The sequence below is a fragment of the Triticum urartu genome, chromosome 2A, assembly GCF_056163025.1.
Source record: "Triticum urartu cultivar PI428250 chromosome 2A, HENAU_Tu73, whole genome shotgun sequence".
NCBI classification, from domain to species: Eukaryota; Viridiplantae; Streptophyta; class Magnoliopsida; order Poales; family Poaceae; genus Triticum; species Triticum urartu.
Window position 1 is genome coordinate 696,988,914 of NC_141874.1, and position 14,388 is coordinate 697,003,301.

The 14,388-nt window shown below is 44.2% G+C and overlaps 1 protein-coding gene across 1 annotated transcript; it reads right to left on the reverse strand.

Moving 5' to 3' along the window:
- Nucleotides 1-1,078: 1,078 nt before the first annotated feature.
- Nucleotides 1,079-7,669, reverse strand: LOC125539820 (helicase-like transcription factor CHR28). The gene is made up of 13 exons (XM_048703338.2): nucleotides 7,435-7,669; nucleotides 6,450-6,864; nucleotides 6,137-6,331; nucleotides 5,854-6,035; nucleotides 5,677-5,748; nucleotides 5,511-5,585; nucleotides 4,449-5,421; nucleotides 3,541-3,671; nucleotides 2,786-3,010; nucleotides 2,642-2,683; nucleotides 1,949-2,554; nucleotides 1,619-1,828; nucleotides 1,079-1,510 (listed from the first exon to the last, which is right to left on the reverse strand). The coding sequence occupies exons 2-13, from the start codon at nucleotides 6,775-6,777 to the stop codon at nucleotides 1,406-1,408; spliced, it is 3,144 nt and encodes a 1,047-aa protein (XP_048559295.1). The 5' UTR covers nucleotides 6,778-6,864; nucleotides 7,435-7,669; the 3' UTR covers nucleotides 1,079-1,405.
- Nucleotides 7,670-14,388: the final 6,719 nt, after the last annotated feature.

A 14,388-nucleotide genomic window follows, 5' to 3' on the forward strand; every position in this document is an offset into this window, starting at 1 on the left:
CGATGTAGATGTCGTCAAGCGCCTTGGATTCGTGGTGTCATGCTGCCAAGTTGTCGTCGAACTCACACGCCTTCACGAGCCCTTGCTCGAGGAGGAGTTTGTCGAGGTCGGCTTCCCGTCGACGGCGCTGCTCTGCCTCCTCCTCCTCCCGCGCACCGCGCAAGAGGATGGCGGCCTCCAAGGCGTCCGCCTCCGCCGGGGGGAGGAAATCCTCCGGCCCGACAACGCCACCGTCTCGTCGCTCCGGCTCCCTTTTCACCGTGCGGAGCAGTGAGAGCTCCTCCGACTCTTTTTTCACCGGCGTGAACGCCATACGGGAGCTCGACGCACCAGTGGAGGAGCTGCCTGCGCCGGAGGAGCCGTCCACGCCGAAGGACGGCAGCACCTGCCTGCGGTCGTACTCCTCCGTCTCGCGGCGGAGGAGCGATGGCGACGGCTGAAGGCCTTGGTTGAGGTACCTCCAGGCACTCTGTTTCCTCACGGCGTCAGCGGCAATGCACCGCTTCTGCTCGGGGTACCGCGGGCGCTGCGGCCCATGGACCAAATCCTGCGCCACATGGTGGAGTTGGGCGGCGTATTGGAGTCGCCAGCAATGAGAAATCAAGAGGGGAGAGGAGGGATTGCGGCGGCGCAGGGATATGGTTAGGCCCCGTATATCAGCCGCGAACCTTAATTATACTGCAAGAGAGGGGCGGTTTCTGGGCCACTGTAAAAGATTTATTGGCCAGAGATGATCTCAAGACACATAAACCCTTGAAATAGTTCACCTCGTTGACACATTCTGCCGGAGACTCAGATCCAGGGTTCCCCGATCATGGCCAGGAGACCCGTGATGGCGCCAGAAGTTTGAGGGAGTGAGTGGCCGCCGCCTTGATTGCCTCTTGTAGAGCTAACCCTAGGAAAATGTTCCCTGAGGATTCTTGTTATCTTTTTTTATGATGCAAGAGTTCAACATCTTACGAGTTTTCAAAATCTACAATAAAAAGTGCAGCATCATAGCAACAAATACCACAATAAAAACTGCAGACCATTATCTCACGAGTTTCGAGACACAAGTATCTAAGTTCTCAAGTTCGACTAAAGGTACGCCAATAACATCATGTTTTCTGAAGTAGAAAGAGTATGTACATATGGGAGCATCCAAATCAAACGAATTATCATGCCCACATGGGAAGAGACACGGATTTCTTATCTAGATATTCGAGACTTCTAACGTCAGCGGCCCACGGGCGTAAGATAATTACATGAGCCAACCGGGCCCACAATAACACCGCTGCAAAACTTGGTCAAGGCATCAGAACATGGCGGTGACCCGCAGAATAGTCCTAAGCTACAGGTGCTCCAAAAAACCTGTGCAAAAAGAGCTTTGCACGATTGTTGACGCCAAAGGCCTGCGATCAGCTCCCTATACGTTGAAGAGATATCCGAGATCTTCCACGGTGAGCCGAGTTGCGATGCCTCCTGTTTTCTCGTCGCCAAATGCTGATGCCACCATCTCCCTCTTTTTTGCCTGCCAACAGAAACATGCACATTTTGTCACAACAAAAAACAGGGGAAAAAATATGAAGGGGGCAATAAACACAAGCAGAGTGCCAACAAGTTCGGACAAAGTTATTACCTGCAGAGCTAAGATGCGATCTTCCACTGTGTCATTGACTGTGAATCGAGTGACAGTCACAGGACGGGTCTGGCCGATTCTGTGTGCTCTGTCAACCGCCTGGTCCTCAGCGTAAGGGTTCCACCAGGGATCGAGCATGATCACATGGCTAGCAGCTATCATGTTTAGACCAAGATTACCAGCCTTCAGTGACATGAGCATCACTCTTACCTGAATATAAGGAACAAGAACAGTTTTTTCTGATTATTTGTTGTTTGAATGGTGGAGATGAATTATTAATTTCTAAATGGTAAATGTAACAACGCTGAAAAAGAAAGGAGTAGAACGTACCGCTGGGTCAGCCTTAAACTCTTGCACTGCTTCTTCTCTATCGTCGAGGGACATTGACCCATCAAGCCTTCTGAAGTTTATGAAATTGCTATTCAGTGAAAGCTCCAGGACGTTCAGCATGCCAGTCCACTGGGAGAAGACAATAGCCTTAGGAGCATCACTATCAGTAGGGCCATGTGTGTTGAAGATTGATTTAAGCGTGTCAACGGCCGCCTTGATCTTCGATGAGATGTAACTGGCTTCGCAAATCGAGGATGATTCATCTGCTGCTGCTGCAGCAGCAGAACTATCTGCTCCTGCTGCTGCTGCTGCAGCTGCCGATGATGCAGAATTATCTGCTCCTGCTGCTGCTACTACTGCTGCCGATGATGCTGATGCTGACGCTGCAGAACTATTTCCTGCTGCTGCTGCTGCAGAACTAGTTATTGCATATGACTCCAACTCATCAGAGATACAGAGCCTTAATACTGGGCGTGAAAAAAGCAATTCAGAACTTAATTTCTGTTTGCAAACAGGGCAGACTTCCTCTTCACTTAAGCTCTCTTGTGCACATTCATAGCAGAAAATATGGCAGCATGTTGTTATTACAGCATTCTCAGGTGGTTCCTGCAAAATGAGCGAACAGAGTAAATTATTCTATACTCATTAAAATAGTTGTGAAAGAACAAATACTTCAGCTAAATAAAAACAAACCTTTGGTCCTGTGCGAGAGTCCATGTCGTTCTTTCTCTGCTCCTGCAAACAAATGAATATTTCAGAGGCAAGGTAACAATTTTTACACATACAGATGTTGACTAAATTTTACACGTACAAATGTTAAGTGACCAAGCTGCTTACCGCACATATCATACAAATTGGTCGCCGTACCTCCAGCTTTTCGAGCAAATTCATCACTATTTTCCTAGGAAGTTGTTTTGCCATTTCTATGGAAGCCGGGTCAGTATAATTTGCTTGATTGTCATCCTTCAGAAGATAAGGGTGATCACAAGCTTGCCGAAGCCGCAGCAGCAATACAAGAATGTTTGCATAGTTTTGTTTTATTGTTCCAGCAGCAGCAAATTCCTGCGTTATAAACAGGAAACATATGAGCATCACAAACAAAAGGATTTTTTGTGGGGAAAAAATAAAAATGGTATAAATTATTAAGAGCATTGAATGTTAAATTCAGACTGCTAAACATAATAGCTATAATATTAATGCAAATATTTTGATTATGTTCAGGAAGAGAAAATAGCGAAGGCATCGAACAATCCCTCTGAGACCAATACAGCATAAAAAGCTCATCAGATCAAAAGGTTCTATCAGTTAATATAAGACAACCGGGATAACAAATAGTTTGGGAAGTATCAATAGACAATATATAATCATGCTATTCTAAGAGATATTCTTGAAAGCCACAACTGAGTTGTGATAACTCAAAACTGAGCTGTTTTTCGACTTCAACGAATGTGCAGGAGATACTGCTTTTGAGATTATACAACATTAATGCACCACAATTGCCAAAAGTTTAGATATGATCTAAACACAACATCCAACTGAGTGACCAAGGATATAAAAACTGAATAAAATTAAGTTTGTAAACTTGAACCTACCTTGAACTTTTCCCGAGAACCTTCTTCAAGAGCCAAATAGAAATACCGTTCCTCTTGTGTGAAATTTATTTTCTTCAGTTCAATTGTCTTTGGAGGTACTTTTATAATAGGTTCTCCATCAAGTAGTGTTTCTAATGGAAACAGTTCGTAAGTGAATCAATGCCAGAATATCACAACCAATGAAGAACCAAGTTACAGCTATGCGCACTTTAAGACACAAAACATGATGGAACTACTTTCCGAGTAAAGGAAGTAATATACACAAACATTATTATCTAAATAAAATCAAAAGGTGCTTACTGTCTAGATAGTTCCCTATATTTTTGTACTTTGTTCCCCCTCTCCTTCAGTTTCTAGTTTTGTTATGTATTTCATGGCTGGTGGAATGAGAGTAAATTATGCTAATAAATATACATATGAAAAAATGCATTTTCCAAGACAAAGGTGATAAATTCATGTTGCCATATATAGAATGTAAGTCAAATACGTATACATCTACAGATGATATAAAATTAATATCAATAGTTATCATAGATAACAAACAATTCTATAGGCAAAGGCGTGTGGATTTACGCCTTTACGGCATGTAAGTCAAATACAGATAGATAGATAGATATAGACAAACTGTCAAAGAATTTTATATAGAATGTAAGTCAAATACGTATACATCTACAGATGATATAAAATTAATTTCAATAGTTATCATAGATAACAAACAATTCTATAGGCAAAGGCGTGTGGATTTACGCCTTTACGGCATATAGTACTTCCTCCGTCCCATAATATAAGAACGTTTTTGACACTAGTGTAGTGTTAAAAACGTTCTTATATTTTGGGACAGAGGGAGTAGATAACAAACAATTGCAGATAGATAGATATAGACAAACTGTCAAAGCATTTTATTTCACCTTTTGTGCGCCGCAACAGAATTATCTTCAAGACAGTTTGAAGTTTCTTATACCCCTGACTTGAGCCTCTAGATATTGGACCCTTTATCATCGAGCGGAACAAACTAAATGAAGAATATGGCTCATATTTTAAAAAGCGGAAATAACTGTACAGGTCGTCAATTGTATTTTGCATAGGTGTACCCGATAAGCACCATCTCCTTTTTGCTTTCAGTCCACAACAGGCTCTAGCAGATTTAGTCCGGTGATTTTTTATTGTTTGAGCTTCATCCAGCACAACTCTAAACCATCGTACCCTGGCAAGTGGACCACCATCCAGGTCAGCAGCTGAACTGTTAACCTTCTTTTTCTTTATTGCCTTTTTCTTGGTCTGTTTTGACAGTTTTCTTTTACGAGCAGCAAAATCTGGACATAACCCATACTTTTCATCGTTATTTGGCTCCATATCGTCATCAGAGTCTTGTTTGGGCACTTCTTGGCCTACAATAGTATATGTGGTGACAACAACATCATATTTTGCCAACTCAGTTGGTTTTGAAGTCCTTGAACCTCCATGATAAACCAAAACAGATAATCTGGAACTTTCAGCAACCTTGGCTTTGATCTCACTAGCCCACTGCTTAAGAATGCTAGCCGGGCAAACCACCAGTGTTCCTGCAGATGGTCTAGTAGCAGACCTGGAGGTTGATGCAGAGGATGGTAGATTCACTCGGCCCTTCTTCTTGGGCTCAACTTTAACAGTATTGGCCATTCTATTAAAAGCACTCCCCGACGAACTAGCACAGAGCTCATGATCAAGCCTATCTGAGGGTTCACCCTTGGGTTTGTTCTTGTCCATTGCCATCACTATATCATCATCATCAAGATCTAATGGCACAGAATTTTTACTGTCGGAATCAGCAGACATGAAGTTAAACTGTTGAACCCTCTCCTTTTGTATTAGGGCAATTGTTGATATTGTCTTCCCAAGACCCTACATCATGGGAAATTATCTGGCACTAAGAAAGGAGAAGTGGTAAAATAATTAACAGCAAGTGCAATAAGCTAGGAAATGAAAATAACCTGATCATCTGCCAAAATTCCACCTGGACAATGCGAACTATTCTCTTTGGAGAGCATCCAAGCTAATGCTATTCTCTGTCAAACATACAAGAACATAGCAGTGAACAGGATATCCAGAGTAAACATACCAATAACAACAGCTGAGGTTTTGGAAGATAAAGTTTACCTGGTGCTTAAGGAGTGATATGGACAAAACACCTTCAGGAAGATCTTCTTCCTTTGTTTCCTGACTGATATGCTGCATAAAAGTTTTGTTTACAATCCATAGTAACTAGAATCCGATCAAAGTCACCCGGCAATTAAAGCATATATGATCTCCACAGTGACTTGTAAAATTATATACCTGTAGGGCTTCTTCATATATAGCTCTCTCATCACAAGCAAGAGGCCTTTTTTCTGCGTTTGGTTGGCCTTGCATGCCAAAGCCATTGGAAACTTCAGGGTCATTATTAACTGGATTAAAGGAAGGCATTGATGGAGGAAACATCCTCTGTGAATGCAGGCCTTCATAAGCGTAGACATCATCTGACAATTACGAATGGCGAAAAAGCATCTTAATTAATCACAGTTTGCACCAGCATGAATATTTTTGTTCAAACTAAATGAATAAGGTACATACTACACACCGCTATCGCTATCAGTTTTGACGTTCTGGCTGGTACCAAAAGGAAGTTTCCAATCCATTGACGATGTAGATGAAAACATCCCAGTTCCACCATCAGCATAATTAAACCTTGCAGTAAGATCCTCCTCGTCACTCAAACTTGGATGACTGGTTGGAAATGATGGAGGCGGAGCCGAATACATATAGACATCATCATCTGACAAATTTGAACAGTGAAGAAACATTAATCTTGCTACTGGTCACAGGCTGCAGCGGTGCCCTTTTAAAAACTGTTAATTGTCAGAGTCAATCAAGGATAAATGCAGCGTACTCACCATCATCAATTTCCTGCTTGGTTTTACCGTATGATAGCATCAGCGAAGAACTTGAGAGAGGATAGATCCTGTGTGATGAACCAGCTGGAGATCTATAAGAGCATGAAGCGTGATTGCTACTTAACCAATCATCATCATCCAAAGTGATTGGCTGTTCTGCATTGTTCTTGGCAAACGGCGTGTTGAGTAAAAGAAGAGGGGAGTCAACGCCGTCAATAGGAACAAGATTGTCTTTTCTGTCCTCTGAGCACAGATGCGTGATGTCTTTGCCTTTTGAACACAATTTAACATCGTCCTCACTATCTGAACACAAGTCAATAATCTCCATGTTGGTGGCGAACTCGTGACTATGCAAACTTGCCAACTATCTTGCGCAACGGTCCAGAGGGGTCTTGTCGATTCAAGTGTCTAAATCCTGCAAGAAGCCAAGCAGACGTTAGCTGGCAATAATAACACCTGGAGTAAATAACAAACAAATGTGGGCAAGATAAACATGTGCAGGAAGCAGGTGGATAAACCTCTCCAACAACAATGCGTTCTAAAGGCACAACGGCGACCGGGATTGCTGCTAGGTAATTGCAGCCGCAAATTCAACGAAGAAGTACACTGAAACCTTAACCTTTTTTTTTCAAACCAAAGGCAGTACAGGAACAGAACAGTGTCGTCAGACAAGCACCGACTGAAACTACAGGTCGCAGCCGACTTATAATTTATATAAAGAAAACGATGGAGCAATCAAGAGAACCGAGTCGCGCACAAATCTACGGGACGCGCAATCCCAGTCGGCCTCGCCCACGATCGCCAAGAACTCCCCCGGCCGCCGATGCGACCGATTCCCAGCGCCCGACCTAGGCGAAATCGGCTAAAGGCCGCGGATTCAATACCGCTCTACATACGGACCAATTCCAATCAAACCCTTCCATCGAAAAGAATTCAAGAACGGCTCACGACGCCATTCCGTCCGAACCAAGATTCAAAAACTCACCCCCAAGAAAGCGACGGCGGGGAGAGGCCAGGCCGGAGCCCGCGCCGGGCCGCCCCGTAGACCGGGCCGCGCGGGCGGCGGGCGGAGATCGCCGGGGGCGCGGCGGGGCGGAGGGGGCGGGGCCAACGGAAACCTGGCCAGCTGCGCCAATCGGATCGTGGGCGAGGGGATTTAGGAGGGGCGGGCGAGCGGTTCGTTGGTGGCGGCGGGCGGGCGAGGCAGACCGAGCAGGGTGGGGGCGCGGCCTGGGACTTACGGGCGAGCGATGGTCGTGGTCGTCGCCCCCTCGGGTCCCTGTCGGGTGAGGCCGGTGCGTGGGGGCCCGCGTGTCAGCGGGCGCTCGTGGAGCGGGAAAGGGAACGTTCGGATTGGCTGGGGGGGGGGGGGGGGGGGTTGGATTTCGGAAAGGCTTGTGGCGGAAGGAAACGCGGCGGTGAATGCTCGCGACGTGCCGTGACGTTGTACTTACCGTTGGTTGATTGACGCGTGTGACTCGTTGCTGATGAATTTTTTTGCTTTTGTGGAAAATCTAATGTGTGACCGTTCGCCCTCTGGCCAAAGAGAGAAACGGCATGCGTCGTCGTATTGAGGAGGAAGGAGATCGGTGGACATGGGAGGAAAATAGGAGGAATAAGCTTTCCGGCGATTGAACGGATGTGATGAGCAGAGTAAGGTGGTACATTTTCTTCTTTTGAGCAAACAAATTGACTTTTTTCAGAGAGAATTTTTCGATCCATTCATAATCAATAATTGCAACACAACCAGGTCCATGGAACAACAAGCGACGACTACAAGCGCCGGAGCGAGCGATGGCGTGCCGATGTCATAGTTGTCCCGCCTCGGAGTCGGTCAAATCTTATTGTAGTAGATTGTAGTAAAGTCGTCATGCTAAGGTATCTTGTGACCAACCACCTGAGTAGCAATCATCATCGCAACTCAAGCACCAAAGACAAAGGTATCACTCGTAAAAGTGATTTTCATCGTAGTACTAGCTCTTGCGTTAGGTGAAATCCAGCCAATTCGTGCAGCATCTTATTCAGGATCTCGGTGCTCCCAAAAGTTGTGAGCGACTCGAGGAACAAGACTCTGCCACCTCTGTGCGTCACCGAATGAAAGAAGGAAAGAGCATGTCGTACATAAACCTGGGTTTTTTCCACGTCGTCCGTAGGCAGGAAAGACCAGCGCCGAAAGATATATGTGTTTTGAAGAGAGAGATCCGCGGGCAAAAATCTTAAAGGAATGACTGACTGAAGGAAGGAACAGACCGTAGCAAAAGTCGAAGAATATGTGAATCGGGAAAAGGGAGACCCAGGCGGAGTGTTTCACGCGTTAGTTGGGCCCCTGATCCGCGTAGACCAAGGGCGAACGCTCATTTGTTTACAGCATGGACTACCAGGGTCATGATTCACATTTCCTCGTTCTCTTTCTAGCTGCCCATATGGGTGGTTGCTATCATCCCTTTTTGATAGCTTCTTATCCGCATCCTCGAGCTCGCTCATAAAGGAAGAGTAGCGCGCTAGCGCGGCTCGCTTCGCTTTTCGATGCGGAGCTCGCGGTCTCGAGTTTTTCAGGGTCCTCGAGATCACATTTTAGGTCGAGTAGAGACGCTACGGAGTCTGTGGGCTTCCCTTGGCATTTCAAGATGGCCTCTACTTCTAAGGCATGTGAAGTACCAGTTGTGGACAGATCCTTTGGCAGAGTATCAACTTGAGATTCTTCTTTCACCCTTCAGGAGCCTGCTAGTAGATAGAAAGATAAAGCAGCCTATCAACTACTTATCTATGCCGATTACTAGAAAAGGCCAGCAGCTTTCTACTAAAATCGGCTTTGGCACTCCTACCGCTATTACTCAAAATAATAATAATAGTGAAAGGGCAGTCGAATCTGTGACTACGTCAAAGGCTAGAAAGAAAAAAGAAAAGCAGACTAAAAGAGAACAACAAAAGAGGGATCACTTTCGATGATTGAACATCACTTTTATATCCAGATTGGAACTGGACTTGAACCTTCATATCCAGATTTCACTCCACTTTCACTTTCGTATCAGGAACGTCGTATGCTTGCATATTCGTCCATAGGGCAAATCAGATATGTAATTATTGGAATAATTGTTGGAGACTCAAATGATGGATATGCAAGCATGATAACTTATATGATGTTGTATATCTCCACGAAGCTGGCTCACAGCAGTTCTCTCCTCTAGAGTGTAAAATCATGGATGGAGCTTGATGCAGACAAAAGAAAAACAAACTACTTCTCTTGATGTGGTCAGAGCGAAGTACTAATAGTCACAGAAACAGCAGGTAAGCCAACCTTCCCCATTGCTTTTCTTTCAACTAACTAGAAAAAGAAGGGGGCCTGCTGCTATGGCAGCAAGGGTTATCCATTTCATAGACGAGGGTGGGGGAGAAGCAAGCCGAACCTCTGATAGACCCGGACACGTCAAAAATTCTCGGCGCCGAGAGAAAGACGAGATTCAGTAAGTAATTCACTGAGTGCTTTCTTTTATAAGAAGAGCGTCGGCTTGGAAGAAGAAAATGAAATACGAACAACCGAAACAAAGCATTTGTTTCAAGCGTTGTCGTGTCCTTGAGCTTCAAAGTCTCAAAAATCTTGATCGAGAAGAGTAAGCATTGCCTGGTGTTTACACTTTCTTTTCCTTCCTCATTCACCAATCTATCATGACCGTCTTCTTTTCCTTCCTGAACTTATTTGAGTTGGTTTCGATTGGTGAAGTCACCGGTATGGTATATGGTTTAGTACCATGAAATAGAGTCATAGATCAGAAGGATCAAACCTATAAGGCCTTGTACAATGCTAGATACTTAAGAAGGTGGTTAGAAAAATAAAAGGTTTTTTTTCCTGAAACATCGGTGTCCATTTTTACTGGAGCGACGCCTAATTAAGTGTCTATCCTCCACAAATAAACACCGATGCTTAAAGAAATGAATTTATTTCTCTAAGCACCCCCTGGATTGTACAACGCCTAAACACACAAACATAGACGAACAAGACTGGATCCAAACATATCCATCGAAGACCAGCACTGACCAAATCCTACGAGATTAGACAAAGACATACCTCGACACGCCTTTCGACGACGCTTGACGCATCATCGAACCGGGATCAAACATGGGTGACATTTCCAAACGAGTTGATTTCTTTTAATACTCAAAACATGACATGAGGTCGAGGACACTTAAGTGACCATGAACAATTAAAAAAAAACTTCATCCTCAAACCAGAAGTAAATCAAGATACTTTGAAGTCATCATCGTCTCTATATTCAACACTGGGTTCTTGATTTTCTCTCCAGTTTCTGGAGAGAGAGAAAAACTTGCAAAAGAGCAAAGCTGCACGAAATAACTAACCTCGAATGTTTGATTTAGTTTTTTTGCGGGGTAAAAAAAGTTGTATTGCAAAATTACAAGGTTGTACTCAAAAGTGTTTCCCAATACAAGGTGGCCCTCTCAGTAGCCATATAGCAGTGCTACGCTGAGTTCAACTATACAACTCCAGTCACAAGTTGAGCGAGCAGAGCAATTCTAGCAGACCCCGCATTTTGCCGACCTGTAAAATGTGTTTGCAGGTCGCACGGGGCGGTTATGCAGGCTGAAATTTGCGGCGGCAGACTAGAAACCGCAAACAAATCCCTAAATTTGTAAAAAAGTTGTTTCGCGCGAGAAATTTAAGCAACAGCTCGCCGGAGTTCGCTTGCATAAATGGTTCTTCTTCGCATAATAAGTTCATACACGCCACATACATACATAAAGGTTAGATATGCTAGACAGGGCTTACGCTACCGCATCACTGCAACAAAATTGAGCTCACCGGAGCTCCTGCGGTAGCTGCCCACCGGCGGCGATCAGTCGGAGTCGGAGTCGAGGTCGACGAAGAGCTTCGCCTGCTCCTCCTTCATCACGCGCAGGTCGGCCTCCTTCGATGCGTGCGCCTGCGATGCCGTGAGGCCCGTCTTGAGGAAGAGCCGCTCGTACTCGAGCTCGCGCCGGATGCGCTCTTCCATCTCCTCCTGATCCCTCGCCGACCGGTCGAGGACGACGCGCTCGAGGAGCTCCTCCTGCCCCGGTGGGAGGTAGTCCTCGGGTCCGATGACGCCTCGGCGCGGCGGCGCATCGGGCACGGCCTCCTCCGGCTCCCTCTTTACCGGAACGAGCCGCGAGCTCGATGCGCCCGCGGATGAGCACCCCGCGGACCCGTGGCCGGATGAGCTCCCCGCGGACCAGTTGCCGGAGGAGGCGCGGCGGCGACGAGCGCGCTTGAGCTCGCGCCGGTTGAATGTCAGTGGCGGCCGCGCACCCTGGTTGAGCCACCAACGCGCCCCCCGCTTGCGCGTGGCGTCAGATCTGGCGCGGCGGCGGCGCTCCGCCTCATCTCCCGAGTCGGCCATGGTGGTACAAGGCTCGCCGGCGGCAAGAAATCGAGCGGCGCGGTGGGGAATTGGAGGGGAATGCGGCGGCGGGAGGATAGGGTTTCGACCCGCATCTGCCATGCAAAACCCGAAGTTATAGTGGCTCGGGGTTTGCGTTTGCGTGCTGCGGCAAAAAATTTACGGGCCGGACACCGATGCAGCTTTTGGTCTGGTCAGAAAAATGGACCGAGCCCGTATAATCATCGGAATTATGCGGGTTTGCGCCGGATGCGGGGTCTATTAGAATTGCTCTAAGCCAGTGCCAGATAATGTCGCCAAAGCCTGTGAAGAGTCTCAACGGACAATGACAGGCAAAAGCTGTGAATATAACACTGTCTTCATGTCTCTCGGGGTCGTACATGCTGCCGTTGTCCAACTAGTTGCAGCTGGAAACCATCGCCAAACATTTTACGGGCTTTTTTATTATTATATGAAAACATTTGCAAAAAAAGAAGTTTATGAAAACAACCTTAAATGCACGATGTGTTGTAGTGTGAGCATCCAAGGAAAGAGGTAAATACACTAGAAGTCAAAGAACTTGCACGCAACGTTCAGTTTAGTGCATAAACTTGTAAAATACGTGTTTCTGGTCATCTAACTTGTCCTCTTGTTCATATACGATGCTTTCTACGGTATTCAGTCGTATCCCTATGCATGCCACATGGAGGGGCCCACTGTCACTGGCTGAGATGATGGTAATCCGCATGCACTTTTTTAGATAGCACCCTATTTGAGACTCCTAAGATATATATCAAAGAGTAAAAGTACACATTCTGAACTATGTTTTCTCTTATCTAGATTATTAATTTAAAATTATTTGAATTCAAACAAAATTTCCGTTGATTTGTCCGAATTTTTTCATTACTAAAACCAAAGTTACTTGGACTACTATTATGAAAAAGTTCAGACCTCGGGCTCGAGGATGTACATTCATTCTACACTATATTTTCTTTTATCTAGATTTTAATTTAATTTTTTTCAAATTCAAACAAAAAATATTTGATTTGTCCAGAATAATTTATGTACATCCATTCTGCACTGTACGTTCTTTTATCTAGATTTTTAAATTTACATTTATTCGAATTCAAACATAAATTGAGTTTATTTGTCCGAAAACATACGTACATTCACTGTGCACTATATTTCCTTTTATATAAATATTTAAATTTAGAATTATTCGAATTCAAACAAATTTTTTGTTGATTTGTTCAAAAGAATTTACGTATATTCATTCTACATTTTATTTCCTTTATCCAGATTTTATAATTTTAAAAAATCAAATTCAACCAAAATTTTCGTTGGTTTGTCCAAAAGAATTTGCATTCATTCATTCTGCACTATTTTTTGCGGGAATATATATTTAAAGTTAGGTACTATGTGCAAAAAAAGATCTATCTTTGCGTAAAAAAATTAAACATAGCTCACTGCCATTGGAATACATAAATTTTATACTATACAATACATAACACTTTTATCATTTTTATCTCTATTTATCACTGATAAACTAAAATCAAATCTATCTTACATAGAAAAACAATATACAAGATAAAATTTGTTTGTGTTACTAAGTGTCGGTGTGGCCTGATGGTTGGCACTTGTACACGATGCCATAGTATCAAACTGGGGCTTTCCCTTTTCAGCAAACCCTTTTGTCATTTTAATTTCTATTTTTTTATGCAGTACGTGTTAAATAGCTTTAACTGTGCATTTTAGCGTCAACTGTTAGATTTTCTTTTTTGAGGAAGCGTCAACTGTTAGTTGGTCTAGTTGCTCTCTACGCTAGGCGGATCGTACTAGCTCATCGGTTTGAATCCCATCATGCGCTGCAGCTTCTTTCATTTTATTTGAGGATTGTTTGTGTAAAAATAAATAGAATGTATGGGTCCTTTCTTAAAAAAAACAGCCTCAGCCACTGATGGTGGCCCTGCCACGTTGGCACTCGTAGGGATACGGTTGGAAGCACCGTATATGCACGAGATGACGAGTTAGATGACCAGAAACACGTATTTTACAAGTTTATGCACTAAACTGAACATTGCGTGCAAGTTCTGTGACTTCTAGGATACAAACTTTTGGTCTTTTTATGAACCGTACAGATTTTTGTCGATAGTTGCTATATTGAATGTGTGTTACCTGATTATTATTTTTAACCTCATTCATATTATCATTCTTCTTGCACAATTCATTCACGAGTGTTCATGTTATCAAATGTGGTATATACCTTTTTTTTTACATTTTGTGGTTCGAGATGTATATCCTCATCATAGGGTTGGGCCGCAAGTTCAGTGGCGGAGTTAGATGTAAACTATGTCTGGGGCTGTGCTATGTTGAGTGATAAACCTTTATGATTTTCTATGCTTTGCATGAAGAAATTATAAAGGAAGTTGTTTCTAGGCCTGGCGCTATAGCCCTAACTGCCCTAGGCCTGTCTCCGCCACTGCGCAAGTTGTTGCAGAAGACTCACATTTCACTCATTGTACATGAATAAAACTATATATCTTTACCATCATAAAACAATTTCAACG

Bases quoted from the DNA above. Each gene is read 5' to 3' on its own strand.
- LOC125539820 (XM_048703338.2), bottom strand. From the start codon at position 6,777: ATGGAGATTATTGACTTGTGTTCAGATAGTGAGGACGATGTTAAATTG. The intron at 5,422-5,510 runs GTTATTTTCATT...CCCATGATGTAG, and splicing joins GAATTTTGGCAGATGATCAG to GGTCTTGGGAAGACAATATC. The intron at 1,829-1,948 runs GTACGTTCTACT...CCTTATATTCAG, and splicing joins AGTTTAAGGCTGACCCAGCG to GTAAGAGTGATGCTCATGTC.